At 43.2% G+C, this 16,134-nt stretch overlaps 1 protein-coding gene and 1 long non-coding RNA gene across 3 annotated transcripts in view; one reads left to right on the top strand and one right to left on the bottom strand.

Moving 5' to 3' along the window:
• Nucleotides 1–235: 235 nt before the first annotated feature.
• On the bottom strand, nucleotides 236–1,992 carry LOC309368011. Its single transcript, XR_014167483.1, has 2 exons — nucleotides 1,491–1,992; nucleotides 236–481 (listed from the first exon to the last, which is right to left on the bottom strand). It is a non-coding gene; the product is annotated as an uncharacterized lncRNA (long non-coding RNA).
• Nucleotides 1,993–2,184: 192 nt separating this feature from the next.
• The window catches only part of SLC9A7 (solute carrier family 9 member A7), a 50,824-nt gene continuing 36,874 nt past the window's right edge, over nucleotides 2,185–16,134 (top strand). For both annotated transcript variants that reach the window (XM_081907570.1, XM_081907569.1), the window contains exon 1: nucleotides 2,185–2,737. In XM_081907570.1, the coding sequence (XP_081763696.1) occupies nucleotides 2,317–2,737 (421 nt within the window). In that variant the 5' untranslated portion in view covers nucleotides 2,185–2,316. The remainder of the gene's footprint in view (nucleotides 2,738–16,134) is intronic.

Genomic DNA, 16,134 nt, shown 5'->3' with positions numbered 1-16,134 from the left:
ACAGAATATATGGTAAACATTGCAGTTCTCTTTGGGAAATGCTGCTAGTTGACTCCAAGGAATTAATTATCCCAGTTGTTGACAGTACAAAATATCAAGGGACTAAAAGGAGAGGATGTGTGAAAACAGTTACACCATAAATAATAATCTGGCTCAGATTTCCTATAATATTTAGCATTCAGTTAGAAAGCAAAGGTGGTCAAACTGACCTATTAGAAAAATGTCAAAACCCACATTATAGCAGTATCTTTATTAAACCAATGTGGCAACATGCAAGCTTTTGAATTCTCCAATATGCTTCATTAGGCTAGAGGGTAAACAAAACAAGAGGAAGGGAGGGGTGGAAAAAATTTCGCTGATATTGGAGCCAAAGATGGAGTCTGCTTTAAGTCACAGTCTTAAGATGAAATATGGGAGGTGGCAGACATTTATATGAAGTTCTGCAATGTACTTTGCTGGTTTGAGGTTGCACAAAAAAGTGCTGGAAAAAAGAAACATATATAGTAATGTTGCATGCCACCCCAGTCAGATGGGTTGGGTAGAAATAATGAAATAATAATAATAAATAATCTCAAAGTGGTGCGAGATTCCAGAGGTTCCAGGTGCTTGCTCAGAATTCAGTTTCTTTGGAATGAGGAATCGTGGAGACTGTGGTATCTATGATATATGGTTTTTAAATGAAGGGGCTCACAGCATTAACACCCCAAGATGTCTTGCTTCTCCCACAGTCACAGCCTTGGATTCAAGCAGAAGTCAAGCATGGTCACACTTTCTGGCTTGTGCCTGCAATCTGCTTCTAGCCCAGCTCTCTCTCACACTGGCCTGTCTTTCTCACTGCCACCCATTTGCCCTCTGGTACAGAGCAACCTCCTTGTAAATGAGGTTGGTCACCTTTGGTCACTATGACCCTCGCCTGGCTAATTCAACAATGAAAACCTGTTAGATTTTAACCCTTGCTGAATCCAGGAATTAAGAGAGGACTCCGGCATCAGATAGTAAAACTCCCCCGTAAACTTACAATAGGAATTTTTAGAGTTCACATACGTTATATCAGTAATCCTTACCGCAACCCTATAAGGCAGGTCTCAGTTTAACTATCCTCATATTGCAGATAAAAGGCTCAAGCTGACTGACTTTGTTAAGGCATCAAGTGAGATAATAGTTGCGGTGGAATTTGATCTGGAATCTTACCTATGTGCAAACATTACTCCACACCAGCTCCTGAAGCATAATCCTATCTAGGCTTACTTGGAAAGTACTCAATGGGTGCATTCCAGGTAAGAATGCCTAGTGTTTCTGTATCAGCATACACATTGCTATTTTTCTAGAAAAAGAGGTGCCAGAACTCACCATGAACGTCTCCATTGTTCTCTTGTAATGGCAATGGCACCCACCTGAGAGGTGCCAGAACCGTGTTCTAGCAAGTTCTGGCTGAAAAAACCCCTGGACAGCAACTTAGTTTTAATTTATTGGTTGCGTTTATATTCCACCTCATCTCCAAGGAGCTCAATGTGGAGTACATAGTTCTTCTCCACTTCCACATTTAATCCTCACCCAGCGGGCTTCATGGCTGTGTGAAGATCTGAACCCTGGTCTCCCAGGTACTAGTCCAAGACTGTCACCACAACACCACAAAAGCTCTCGTTTTTTTGCTGGAGGGACACTGAGAATGGAACAGGCGTTGCGGCAGCCCCAAACCCCAAGCTTCCCACTAAGCTCCCTTTTCACTTCTAGGTTTGCAATTTCTGAGAGAGCAGCATCGACAAGAACTGGATGCCCACCCTCTGGCAACTCCAGGGACTTTGAGCTTTCTCTACTCAGCTTGCGGTGTACCCTGGCTGCGGAAGGAGGCGGTAGCATGGCCTGCACCACTTCAGGAAGTGACGGGGGGGGGCACCTTACATTGTCGAATATGCTTCTTTAACTCTCGCCCAATTAAACACAACAACAACAACCGTCAGCAGCAGACCTTTCCAAGGCACCAGACGCGGGGAGCATGCGGACACGATATTCCCCCGGGAAATATATACATATATTGCCTGCAATGGTACGGCCGTTCTCCCGCCTCGTTGCGCTGCCGGCGCAAATCCCGCCTCAGTGCGGGAGCGCAAGGAGGTGGCGCCGCCGCCGCCGCCGCGCAGCTGGGAGCGTGGCAGGCCTTAAAAGAGGCGGGGCGGCGACGGCAGCGGCGAGAGACGGAGCAGTAGCAACGCAGCAAGGACTACAGCAGCCGGCAAACTTTGCCTGCCGGGGCCTGCCTGGCGGAGAGGACCCGCGCAGAGGCGGAGTCTGGCGGCGGCGCGCGCGCCACTGGGGATGAAGCTGCTGCTCCTGGCTTGGCGGCCACAGGCTGAGCGAGCGTTAAGAGGCTGGCCAGGCATTGCAGAGGCTGCGGGCGGCTCGGTGCGCAGCTGCTTCGGGCCGGGGGAAGAGAGAAACACCGGGGGAGGCGGCGGCGGCGGCCCCAGCACGACCAGCAGCATGACGCGCCCTCCTCCGCTCCTGCTTCTTTCGCTTCTGCTGCTGCTGCGAATCCCCGGGCCGTGCTCCGGGGAGCGGAGCAGCAGCGCCCTGGAGGAGATCGCCACGGAGAAAGAAGCCGAGGAGAGCCACCGGCAGGACAGCGTGAGCCTCCTGACGTTCATCCTGCTCCTCACGCTCACCATCCTCACCATCTGGCTCTTCAAGCACCGCCGCGTCCGCTTCCTCCACGAGACCGGCCTGGCCATGATCTACGGTGAGGCTGGGGGTGGCGCTCTCTCTCTCTCTGTGCTTTCTAGTCCTGGAGGAAGGAGGAGAAAGACAGGGATGGGGAAAGAGATGGGTGTGTGCGCGAGAGAGATAGAGATCGCCTTTGATGCAAGCGCCTGCCGTGAACAAAGGCTTGTTAGCACACTTGCCTCAAATCCTGTAAGCAGAAGAGGGAGTGTGTGCGTTTGTGTGTGTCTTGCAGGGCTCCTTCCGTTCCTCGCCTTGCTTTTTCTCTCATCCATATAGGGTGACACAAAACTCTTCTGTATGTTGCGCGCGCGTTTGGGTTTGTCTCCCCCGCCCCCCTCCATCGAAACCTTATTTATTTGTGGAAGCGCCATGAATGTCAAGGCGATTTGCTAATTCCACCTGCCCTTGGCTGTGGAGGCGGGAGGAGGAGAGTTGCATTAGATTCCAAAGGGGCGGGAACAGCGACTGTGTCTATGGCAAAAGGATGCTCTATGGAGGTTAGGGTGGGGGGTACATGGTGAGGTATTAGATGAGCAAGGAGGCATTTGCTCTGGTTGCTTGGACACTCCCCCCATCGCTTCTTTGCCTTGTGGATGCGACTCCATTCCTCCTCTGTTTTTTTCTTCATTGCCTTCAGATATACATTATGGTTGTTTTGCGGTGTCTTGCTAGTATCGTTTTCTCAAGGCCCAGGGTCTGGATAAATGCAGATGCACATGTGTGAGCCTCTTCTCAAGTCAAACCTGCACCTCCTTGAAGAAGAATGAGCATCTCTCAAAATGTGTGCAAATAGCCAGGCCTCTGCTGTTTCCTAATTCAGCGTTTCCAAGCTAATGGGGGAACAGAAGGTCAAATTGCTTTGGGCATCATCTGTTTTCTCTCTCTCTATACACTCCACCATCACCACCATATATACCACTATCGTAAGAGGCAAATTATGTAATGTGCATTTCAGAGAGGCCTTTTGCATTTGCAAAAGCCCTCTCTGAAATGCACATTACATAATTTGCCTCTTACGATGGTGGTTTGCAGGCTTGTTTAGGGTCATAGGGAGTGGGACAGAGGCCAAAAGTCAGTTGCTTTTTACATAATGGAAAAAATAGAGATGTAAACTATGTTTTCGTGTCGCTTTTCTTAATGGAGATACATTATTATGACATGCTGAAATGTCCCCTGAGGAAACCTTCAGGCCTTATTTGAATGCTGCTCGCTAATTGAACTGGTAATGTGCATGGTGGTGCAGAAGTTAAATTACTGTATGGTAAACATTGCAATTGTAGTCTTGACTGCAAGATTCTGTCATGTGCTACTTTTGGATTACCCTTTTGGATTCCCTTATTTTTTTTACTGGGAATAAACTGGGCATAATTTTGTTGTTGTTTTTGTTATCTTGGACTCTGTACAGGAAGACTAGACACATCTTTAAACATTCATGCTCTTTAGCTGGAAGCTTGGCTGCCTGCTAGCCTTGTGTTTTTTGTTTTTTTAATCTTTGGCCCTTGATGCTTGCTGGCTCCCTCCTGATTGTGCTGAAACTCTGCACCAGGAAAGGTTACCCAATGCACCTTAAATCCTTGTGTGTGGTCATGTGATGAAATTAAGTAAATACTGGTTTGAAGCTGTTCCATTTGCTGCTTCTTTTATGTCAGATTTCTAAAATGGTTCAAAGTCGCACTGTACAGATGCCATGATCCCTGACTTTAGATCTGGTTTTTATATCTCTTGCGCTATTATTGTTCCCTGTTGTTGTATTTTCTTGGGTTTCATTCTGCTACTGTGCTTTAGTCTGTTAGATGTTACGTTTGTGTTTAACTTGGACATTGTTATGATCTTAACTTTTCTGTAAGCTGCGCAGAGAACTTGTTCTTTGTTTTTTTTGCTAAGTACTGTAATTAAATGAGAAAAGCTTGCCCCCTGAAAGGTTTTGGTGGTGGAAGATCAAAGTAAAAGTACCATACGTTTGTTCCTACTATCTGATGTGGCACAGAACTGGGGAATTGTGAACAGCTCAGTAGCCACCAGATTTGATTAATGACTGGTGCAGAGGACTGCATGTGTACCTACACTGACATATATATAACCTTGTGCTATTTTCCTTTTGCATCTTCAATATCATAGCAATTCTTAAGTGTTCACATTTTGATCATAGGCAGAAGTGTGTTGATTCTCAAACTCTGGGTTTGATTACTGCATTTGGTTCTTCTTTGCTGGTAAAAAATGAAATCTAAAAGGGCACAATGTCTGCTCAACATTCCATGGTACAGATGTTTATTCTGGTAAGGAAGTGCCCATGAATGTTTGCACTGGGCAAAAAGCAACTGTTTCCTCCACAATAACTATTCAACAAATCCTTAAAAGTTAAAACAGCTGAAAAGCAGTGAGATTTTCTCTGCTGAGGTTTCTCAACCTCTGACAATCTTCTTAGTCATTTGTTCCCTGCTGCAGTGCTGTGCTGTTGTTATTGTAAGTCTTTTCTTTTTTTAACACCCTGAACACTTGGCAGTAAAGATATGCAAATGTTTCCTGTGTGCTGCAATCTTGTGCATGTCTACGCAGAAGTAAACCTCAGAGTTTAATAGGAATTGCTCTAAGGAAAGCATGTATAGGATTTCATTCTTAGCGTAACAGCTTGTATTTGCATCATTTTCCAGACCATACAAAATCAGTTTCCATAAGTTATGGATATACATAAGAAACATCCACATACTTGACCTGGATGTGGATGATATGATACTCTCTCACCATGGGACATTTGTCTCAATAATAGGTTTTATGTTGATTTTTATATTTATATAGAATGGTTTTTTCCTCAGTTCTTGAAGCTAAATGCATGGAATACAAAACAGACCATTATAGGAAGTACTGTATAACATATGTTGGTAGGTTCTATGTACTTAAAATCTCAAGAATCTTTTTTTGCATGTGTCAGTCAATAAATATAACATAGCGTTTCTGCCTGCTAAACTGTATATTTTATTGAGATAAATGGCAGGCTTTTTTTAAAAAAAAGAAAATTTAAAGACGCAAAGGTCTGTTTTGTTTCACAGAGTGCACATAGTACTGTAAAGTTACATAAGCAAAAACACAGAACCTTTCCCTGAGTTGCTTCCAAACTGAATTGACAGTGAAGAAGACAGCAGAAGGATAGAGGAAAGTGAGCTTGTGAAATTATACACACTTAAGCTCTGTTCAGTTTTAAAAATAGGAATTAAGGGATTAATCTAAAGGCTTGCTTAATTTATGAATTCTTTCCTATGAAGCATCTCGGAAGCAACATTGCAGTACATTAAAAACTCATATGAAACCATAGCACACGTAAAATAAAAGGGAAAAAAGCTATTGCATATAGAAGCAATTTCATGTCCATTGTAGATACTGACCGAGATAGAAATCTTCACTTAGAAGGTCTCTTGAAGGAGAGATGTCTTCAACAGATGCCAAAAAGACAACAGAGATGCGCCTGTCCGGTATGTAACATGTGTAGGTGCCTACACACTAAAAGCTTGATTTTTGACATCACATGGAATGGACTTCCTGATAAGATGGTATCTGCAAGATGAGACGTATGTGGCAAAGTTGGGCTTTGAGAAAAAACTTTGAGGGGTTTGAAAGAAAAAAGAGCTGGCGCCCTCTATAAGTAGGGGACAAAATTGAAGTGTAAGACACAGTGAAAAAGCAAGGGAGAATGAATGCTGATGAGGAGGACTTACCAATTTGAGTATTAAAAAACTTGCACATCTAGGCTGAAGTCCTGTATTAGCTTACTTGAGAGTAAGCCCATTGAACTGAGTGGGACTTATTTCTGAGTACACACGTATAGGATTTAGCCGTTAACTAAGATTGTATAGGTAGTATTTATCCAATCTTTCATATTGCTCCAGTCTTGTATAAAACAAGATAGTCTTGACTATTTTTGGTAAAACTTTGGCAGTAATGTTGTTTGTAGCGTTTAAGCAATGGCTAAACCATTGTTATGATTTAGACAGGAAGACTTTAGCACTAAGTCAGTCTTCTTTACAGCCATATAACATTTATTGCTGGTGTTTAGTTGTAAGCAGTTTCAGCTGCTCTTTATTTGCATTTCAGGTACTTAACTCTACTTCCAAAAAGCATAGAAAAGCAATACTGAAGACAACCCATTGGCCTTGTTATTTCAGCACTGCGCTAGAAAATCTAGCCTTCGGTGTGGAACATGGAATATGTCAAGCCAGTTTGGGAATACTATTAGTTCTTTCTGCGTCATGTGTAAATTGCCCAATCACTGTGTGAGAGGAGAAAAGGGGATTTCCGGACTTACTGGAAAGAAATTTTAAAGTAAATTAATTAAACACTCAGGGTTTTTTCCTATTTCTTTTGATAATCAAATTTAGTAACTGCTGTTGAAGCTGTTTCATGCTCATTTCCCATTGCAGGTGTAACTTACGCATGAAAGAGTATTCATCATTGTAGGTAAAGGAAACACACGTTTGGGGAGGGGGGGTGTTTATGAAATGGGACAAGAGTAACTTGTCTCATGTGGTCATTTTGCTTAGACTTCCATGTGAGTCCAGAGTTTATTATTTAAAACACAACGAACCTGACTGGTGGGAGAATAAGGACGGATGAAAGGAAGTACTTTTTCACACAGCTGGTAGGTAAACTATGGAATCTGTTAGCTCAAGACCCGGTGATGATTACCACCAGCCTGGCCAATTTTTGAAGGGGCTTAGACTCAAGGAGGTGAAAGCTATCAATGGCTACCAATCATGATGGCTGTGTACTACCTGCAGGGTCAGAGGCTGCACCCCTCTGAATATCAGTTATTTATTATATTTTATGTGTTATTTTTGTTGTTGTTTTCCACAGAAGTGTTTCAAAGTGGCTTTACAGTGTGCTGTAAAAACAACATTAACATAACGCAGGGGTCAGCAGCCTAAGGCCCATGGGCCACAAGCGGCCCATGGGGGTTGTTTAACCAGCCATTGGACCCCTGCTGCCCGCTTGGGGACCCCTGCTACCTGCTCAGTCGGCTCCTATGCGCCACACTAAACTGGCACGGAGCAGAGTGGGGACCGCCTTCCGCAACTCTGGCCGGCTTCCCATTGGCTGCAGGAAGGTCCTGCAGCCAATGGGAAGCTGCACACGCCTCCTCCATGCCGGAAGAAGGGCTGGAAATAGCGTTTGCACATGTGTGTGTGTGCACTCTGGCCCACTGCGGCGTCTGTGGGACCATGAACCAGCCCAAGCTACAAAAACCTTGCCAACCTCTGACATAAAGTGTAAGAAGAAATAAAAATAAACACAGTAAGGCTTCCGTCCCTAACCCTACTTACCTGGGAGGAAGCCTTAAGCACTGCTCACATGCTTTCAAGCCTATCTGTACAGCTTATAAAGGCTAGAATTCAATCTACATTTCTTCATTCTTTTTTAAAATGTGATTCTTGAGATGCTGGAATACACGTGGAGCTGGCCTATAAGACATCTTGTTTCTATTCTTTTTTTAAATATGTATTCTGAGTTTATCATGGTGCTGAAATCTCTGCCCCATGCAAAATGGCCATTGTGACCCTGCCAGCCCACTTGCTGGGTTCCTTTGAGCCTTTTTATGATGCTGCATCAATAAAACCCCACCCTTGGTACCCGAGGATCAGTAGTGGAAGGGAACTGTTCCCATAGGCCTCTGGTTGGTCACTGTGGTAAACAGATTGCACATTGGGGCAAAATAAATCTTAATTTCACACATACACTCATGAGGGTCTGAACTGTTGGAGCACAACCTTAGGGTTGTAGTGGACAGCTTGAGGAAGATGTTGGTCCAGTGGGCCCCGTGGAACACAGTATGTCTTCTTTTTGTGTAAACCTGTTTTGCAGTGCAATCCTACAAAATAATTTGAAGTTTTCATCTTTAGCAGCATTGCCATGGCAACCTTAAATAGTCATCAGTTCTTAAACTATTTTGCTTGGCAGTTTGATTTTTGTTAACACAGATGCAGTGTTAAAATCCTTTCCTACGCTTTTGTAATTGAGATAACTACAAAATTAGCATTGCCTAGAACGAGGAACTAAAGTTCTGTGCCAGTTCTGAGAACTCTATATTAGATATGTGGCACCAATTTCCAAGAACTTTAGATCCTCATGAGGAAATGATCGCAATGAAAAAAGCAGTTTTGGTTTCTTGTGAAGGTATGCCTTAATGTTGCACTCCTTCACCCTTTATCAGAAACTGCATTTATTATTATTTTAATGTTACCTGTATGAATTAGGGTGGTTTAAGGCAAAAATGATCTGCTAGGCGGTAAGTCTGGTCCCCAGCATCACCACAAAATTTTGTTAAGGTGTGGCAGAAATTCCTTATAGTGTTGCCATTAAGGAAGACGGGATAAATATTACAAGTTTGGGAGAAAAAATGAAAATATGGTTAGATAAATATCATTTATTATTATTATTTTTTAAAAGGCATTTTGTTCTAGAATACATTTCTCCTTGAATTATCTACTGTGGTTCCAACTCTATTATGAAGTCAAACCGCTTTTAAGCTGATCAGTTGACGTGACAAAATATGGTTCCTGAATGATTGTCAGGAGGGTAGAATGGATATTAGAAGTTGGCTTCTTGTGGTTTAAAATAAATGGAAGACAAAAACGATTGGTCTGAATATCTTCCAGTTCTTGTTTGTCTCTTGTCACTAGATATTTGATGCTGGTGCATGGGCATTTAAAACTTTTATGGGTAACTGGATCCTGAGAAGCTGATGAGGGACAAGGGAAGACTATTCCAATAGCTGGGTCAGTTTTGTCCAAACCTTTTTGCCTAGGAAACTTCCTAGCTTATTTATTTTGGATTTCATAAAATTTATACAACGCTTGATTGTAAAAGCGAAACGGAACACCCCTCTCAAAGCAGTTTAAAAACCTCAAAGTGTTTTTTAGCTGACTCCTGACAGCAAAAACTGTCTTGATTCCTTACGCTGCATTTTGATCCCCAATATCGCTAACATCCACTAGTCATCATGACTGTAAAGTTTTAAAAGCAGAAGCATTAAGAAACCAGATAACTAAGTGAGACTGCTGCAGTGTGTGTCTGTGGGGAAGCTACTGATTGTGGTTTGTTGGTGTCGTTGTCAGCTGGAGGAAACATTGAGTGATGTTCTGTACTTTTCGCTTTGGTGGTTGCATGAATCTCTGCTTGGATAATTATTTGCTCCTTTTTCATAAAAAGAAAAAAGCTATTTACAGCCTCTCAGTAAGCAGCAACTTGTGTTATTTTGGTCAGATAGAAAATCAAACATCGGGTTCTCTTGAGCCACTGAGCAAACACCAGTCAGACACCAAATGATCAGCACTGGTTTCAACGCTTGAAGTTACTTGTAGTAGAAGTCTTAAAGTTCATGTATATATGGCACACGTTTGCAGAAACATTGACACACCCTTTCTGTGGCCATGCCCCTTGAGGAAGTGGTGAATATGTGTACAATAAGATCACAAAACAGTACAGAAAAAAGTTATAGGCTGTTGCTTGTAGGGCCTGTGTTATTGTCAGGGACTGGACTGAGGAATGGTGGGAATCACGTGCCCCCCTTTATCTGAACTTTCACAAGGGCAGGAGGACAGTATTGAATTAGAACAGTGGTTTGCAGAGGGACGTAGTCCAGAGGGGGAAAGCTGGGAGATACTGGGTGAGGAGCAGCTAGAAGAAGAAACACCAGGAGAGAGACAGCTGGCAGATTCACTGTCCTTGGAAAGCATTCCTGACACACACCCCCCACCATTGCCTAAGACTAGAAGGGCTCTGAGAGTGATAGAACAGAAAGCGCAGCGGCGACAAGCTCTGATTACCTGACATAGGAGTGGCATAGATCAGGGGTCAGCAAACTTTTTCAGCAGGGGGCCGGTCCACTGTCCCTCAGACCTTGTGGAGGGCCTGACTATATTTTGAAAAAATAATAATGAACAAATTCCTATGCCCCACAAATAACCCAGAGATGCATTTTAAATAAAAGAACACATTCTACTCATGTAAAAGCACGCTGATTCCTGGACTGTCCGCGGGCCGGATTTAGAAGGCAATTGGGCCTGATCTAGCCCCCGGGCCTTAGTTTGCCTACCTATGACGTAGATTAATGAGGACGGAGGGGGGTGGACCTTTACTGGGAGCAACGCCATTTCTAGAGAGATAGGCATTCCTTTGTCTCTTGCTGTGATTATTAAAGAAATTATCTGGTAAGAACGCTCCTTTCGTTTGATCTGCTTATTTACTGCCACTGCAGGAGGGATCCAGTTCCCCGAAGCCTGACGGTTATTCTGTTTTTTGAGCCCCTTTCAAGTGGGTTGTCTGTCACAGCATGTAAAGCTATACCTGTGTATGAATGGAGTGCACCTGTTGTGTTTGTGGGAGCTTTAGATTATTCCCTTTTTCTGCAGATTTTGTTTAGTGTGTGGACCCTGCACAATGCTATACAGCGTGCGGGATTGGCCTTGGAAGATCCTGCTTATGAGTCTGGCATTGGTAGAGAATAAGCCTTTTCCATAGTGGTTTCATGCTTGTGGAATTCTCTCCTAGTGAGGAGGAGATGATGATGATATTTACACGCCACCCTGGGCGGCTCTCAACAAAGTATTAAAAGCGCAGTAAAACATCAACCTTTAAAAATTTCAGGGCTGCCAATAATAATAATAATAATTTTGTGTAGCCTCTACTTGAACATATTCTGTAAGCTTCTGGGGGGGGGGGAATCCAAACTGCCTTTGGCTGATTAATATTCCACAGCCTTTTAAATGTGTTTGTGGGAGGCGGTTTATTGTTTTGTTGATTTTCTTCCCCTATTTATTTGTGCTTTTACTTTGTACTTTTCCCCTGTGAACTGCCCTAAGATCTTGTGATGAACGGTGGTATATAAACTACAGAGCACCACATTTTTATTATTTATTAGGTTTAACTACTGCTATTTTTAATGTTGTGCAGTTTTAGGTTTATATATCTTGCCGGTATTGCTCCACTGGATTGTGTCTTGAATTTTGTCTTGAAAGGTAGCGTATAGGTTTTCTAAAAAATAAATAGTGGTTCCCTGCAAAGCTGTGCTACTTGGCATGATTTCTAAGGATGATTTAGCACATGTGTATGCCTGTTGAGTCAATATAGCTGCCTGCCTGCCTGCTTCCCATAGTTTGTTCTGACAGGCCTATCGGCACAACACTTACTTGAACTGATTTGCTTCCATTTCTCTTTTCGCTGCAGGTCCTCAGTATGCACTTTGCTGGCGATATCACACCCACAATAGACCAATGCACAGAAGCTTGCACGCTTCATATAAGGGTTAGGTAAGTGTGAATCTTTTCGCCAATATTGTATTTTTTTCGCCTGCCTCAATATTCTTATTTTATACTTGGGTCTTATAAAATAAGAATATTTTAAAGGAAAACATGCCATATTGAACAGCAACAAAGACGTCGTCTTGTGTCCGTGAACAGGCTTTTCTGTCAATTATCCGGAGGGATATGATGTCGCCAGCAGAGTGCATCTGGGCTTGGACTGGCCAATCACATGACAGCTGAAGGTTAGGCCGGGCTGTCACTTTTCCTGGATCTTTTTTTGGGGGAAAGAATTTTTTGGGGGGTTGGGAAAGGTAAGTAGCTATTCTGAAATGTTGCTGGAACATCAAGCTGCTAGCAGGATATGTCTCTACTGGCAATGACTTTGCTTTGCATATGTTTGTAATGTGTATATAGTCTGAATGTAATACAGTATCCTGATCTAAGGACATGGAATAGAATTAGACACTCAGTGCAAAAGGCAGGATTCCCAGTCTTCTAACTTGCTTAATAGGGACAGGTAGACACCTGTGTGAGAGAGAGATACAGAGAGAGGAAAGGTGGAAGAAAGAGTGGTTAGCCATTCTTCTACCACCTGGCTTTCCTCTGCAACATTACCTTTCTTTCCAGGATATATTTCCGTATTTGTCTAGAAAATCCAGTCCTGCAATCAGATTTGGGGGGAAGTGGTTCGATGGGAGGAGTCGGCAAGGGAAAATAGGTGGATGGCAGGAAGCTTAAGAGCTCTCTTCCTCCACAATGCTGCAGATTCTCCCACCCACACCCTGCTACTGCTGCTTTGCATGTTTGAGGCAGGTGCACGATGGGGAATTCTTCACCGGTTGCCAAATCATCTAGCCCATGTCTCCATTTAGCTGGAGCATGGACTTGTGCAACTTCTTTTTCTTGAGAAATGTGTCATCAGCATTCAAAGCCTGGGGGAGTTTCAGCAGCAGCAGTATGGTGTTGGCATACGCAAAGTCAGAGATCCGACCTAGAGACTGGCATAACTGGAAATCGGCAAGAGGACATTTAAGCTTGGCCCAGGATGGGAAATTTGTGGCTTTTCTAGACGTTGCTAGACTCCCAGAGTACTGAATTATACTCCGTAGCCAGTGTTCGAATTTCGCCAGGTGTATTTTGCACCTGGCTGTCAGCCACTTGCGACCAAGTGAAGATGGCCAGGTGCCAGGGTGACACGTAACGTCTCCACCGTCTGGAGGTGCATGCCTGGAGATCCTTGGTTCCTGACTGTTTTCACACACTAGCAACACATCCTGTAGAATTCTACCTGTTGTGTTTATCTGCACAATCCGAATGAATTTCAGGAACCAGAAAGACAAATTGAAAAATACAACTTTCGAGCCGTCTGCCCACAAATGGCAACTAGGCATAGGCATTCCATTTTGGCGACTGTAACCCTGGTTTAAGGAGCCATTTGATGCCTAGCTTAAATATCTCAGTTTCTAACACTGGCTGCAGCATGTCACCAAGCAGCCCTGTCCTTCTTTTGGAATTGGTTTGTGACAGATTGACCAAAACTTTGGCAGGTATTGGATTCCAACAATCATCTGCCAGAAACCTTTGACGAATGGTTGGGTGGGGGGGTAAAGGCAGGAAGAAGAGACCACTTAAATGCAGAAGTAACTGGCGTCTTATTACCAGTGAAATTATGGCGTTTACATTCCCACCCCAGCCTAGCCTGGCAATTTTAAGAGTGCTAGTACAGGAAACATCTCTAGAGTGCTGCTCTGAATGGCTGCTTTTCATTGGTTCCATTTGGCCATCTAGGGGAAGAAAGCTTCCATTGATGTAAAGAGCATCTGTGAAGGATGAAGTGCAAGTAGGAATGATGGACTCTGCCGCTAATGAAAGGACAAATTGTCTTGTTGGGCATTTTCATTGGCAATATCTTAGAGTGTATGTACAGGCATAAAGTGTTGATGATGATCTTGGAAACCATTTGATACAACAAGGAATAATTTTGGTGCATTTTGGAGTTGTTGTTTTTTAAATTTGCAAGAAGGGGAAAGCTAATTCAGTGTTAGGGTGTGCATGGTATTATATCTCCTCCAACACCACCCATTTCCACTGATTTTTGCCATTTAGATGACACATGTAAAGCTACAAATAGATTTTGGCTGGTTTCCTAGGAACTGTGTGAAATTCAACATAAATAAGGTCTGCACAAAGCAGAATATGTTATGAAACAGTTATGAATCCTAATACGTGGTACAGATTGAAGCTACGATGTGTATTGGAGAAAACAAACTTTTTTATTTGTTTCTATTTTCATAAGCAGTTAAGAAAGAAATACTAGTTATTATTCCTCCTTTTTCAGTCTGTGTTAGCCAGATGGAAGCATATAGTAACAGTTGTGTGTACAGAGTTGCTATTTCTGTCTCTTAGCATTACTATAACAACAGCATTTCCCCATTTTGGAGACTGGCACAGGAAAAGGCTTGAAAATATTGAAAATATCTCCGTGTACAGTGACAGTAAGATGGTAACCGGCCTTTATGAAGCTATCTTTTTTTTAAATACAGTGGTACCTCTGGTTACGAACTTAATTCGTTCCGGAGGTCCATTCTTAACCTGAAACCGTTCTTAACCTGAGGTACCGCTTTAGCTAATGGGGCCTCCCGCTGCCGCTGTGCCACCGGCGTGCAATTTCTGTTCCCATTCTGAGGTAAAGTTTTGAAGCTGAGGTTCTACTTCCGGGTTAGTGGAGTCTGTAACCCGAAGTGTTTGTAACCCGAGGTACCACTGTACTGTGTATGGATGTCATCTCTCAAAAAAAAAAGCATCAAGAGGTTCGGGTATCTTGGGTACATCTGAAGACTTCTTTGTTTTTGTCAGCCTGGTGACTAAGAGTTTGCAAGCAATGTGCAAAAGAGTGGCTAGAGCGACTTCCCTTTGTCTTTCCTCTCTGCCAAGATCAGAATCTTAAGCCATTGTATGGCCTTAACCGGCAAGGGCAAAAGTGCTCTTTCATTCAGTGAGAACTTGCAGAATTCACTGCCACCAGTTACAGTGGGGTGACCACCATACTTAAATGGCCTTAAAGGGGAATTAGATTCTGGTCCTGGGTGGGGTCGTACTAAGCATGCCGTTTTGAAGGAGTGCTCCTGAACTTGGTGCCATCTGTGGAGCTGCAGATAATGTCAGTGGCCAAAAGTGCAACTGTGGTGTTATCTTGCTTCAGTGGTGCATGCTTTGGTAACATCCTGACTAGATTACTGAAGTGCACCCTGTACAGGCCTGCCCTTGAAGACTATTTGGACACTTTAATTGGAACACAATGTGGCAGCTAGAACATTTGTTAGGAGCTAGGCATTACAACAATATTATAGCTATTCTACATCAGTTATATGGGTCCTGGACCATTTTAAGGAGCTGTTTGAAGCACTGCCTCAGCTGTAACATTGGCATCTCAGGCCCTGTTCTCAGTTCCACCAATGAGTTCTGTCAGATTGGCAGCTACAAGGGACAGAGCTGTCTCTGTGATGGCCTGTCACTCATGCAACACACTCCCCGGGGATCTATGTATGGCTACCTCCTCGGTATTGTGCTTTCATTATTCTTTCAGCCTGTATATGGATAATTTTTTGGAGCAGAGTCTTAACAAACGTGCATCTGTTGCTATTTGTTTTATTTATTTGAAGCTTGTCTGAGCCGCTTAATATTTTAAAATCTCTATGCAGTATTCAATCATACAACAGAAAAACAATGAAGCAGCACCATAAAAACAGATGCCACATTAGAAACCAGTAAAGCAAATTGCTATTATAATAGGACCCTGGCCCAGTCCAGTAATGTAACTAGACTAATTTCATATAACACGTTTTGGTTTGAGTTAAGATTGCTTACTATTTTCAACTACATCCACAGAGCACCTACTGTTAAAATAGCATTATTTTAACTATGATTATAACGATGGAAGTGCCTTGTAAGTGACTGACACACTCTCTTGGGGGAGAGAACAAGCTCCATTTATGCAATGGTGGTGACAGATTTAGGTTAGGTTATGTCTGCATACATATAGATGCAATTTGGTAGAGCCTATTAAATACAGGTCAATGGTCCCTTGCATATTTCCTATTGGGTAAGCTAGTTTAGGACATCT

This window comes from Podarcis melisellensis (assembly GCF_964234715.1).
Source record: "Podarcis melisellensis genome assembly, chromosome: 4".
In the NCBI taxonomy this organism is placed as follows: Eukaryota; Metazoa; Chordata; class Lepidosauria; order Squamata; family Lacertidae; genus Podarcis; species Podarcis melisellensis.
Note: the sequence above shows the minus strand (reverse complement) of the source record. Positions and strands in the feature narration are given on the sequence as shown.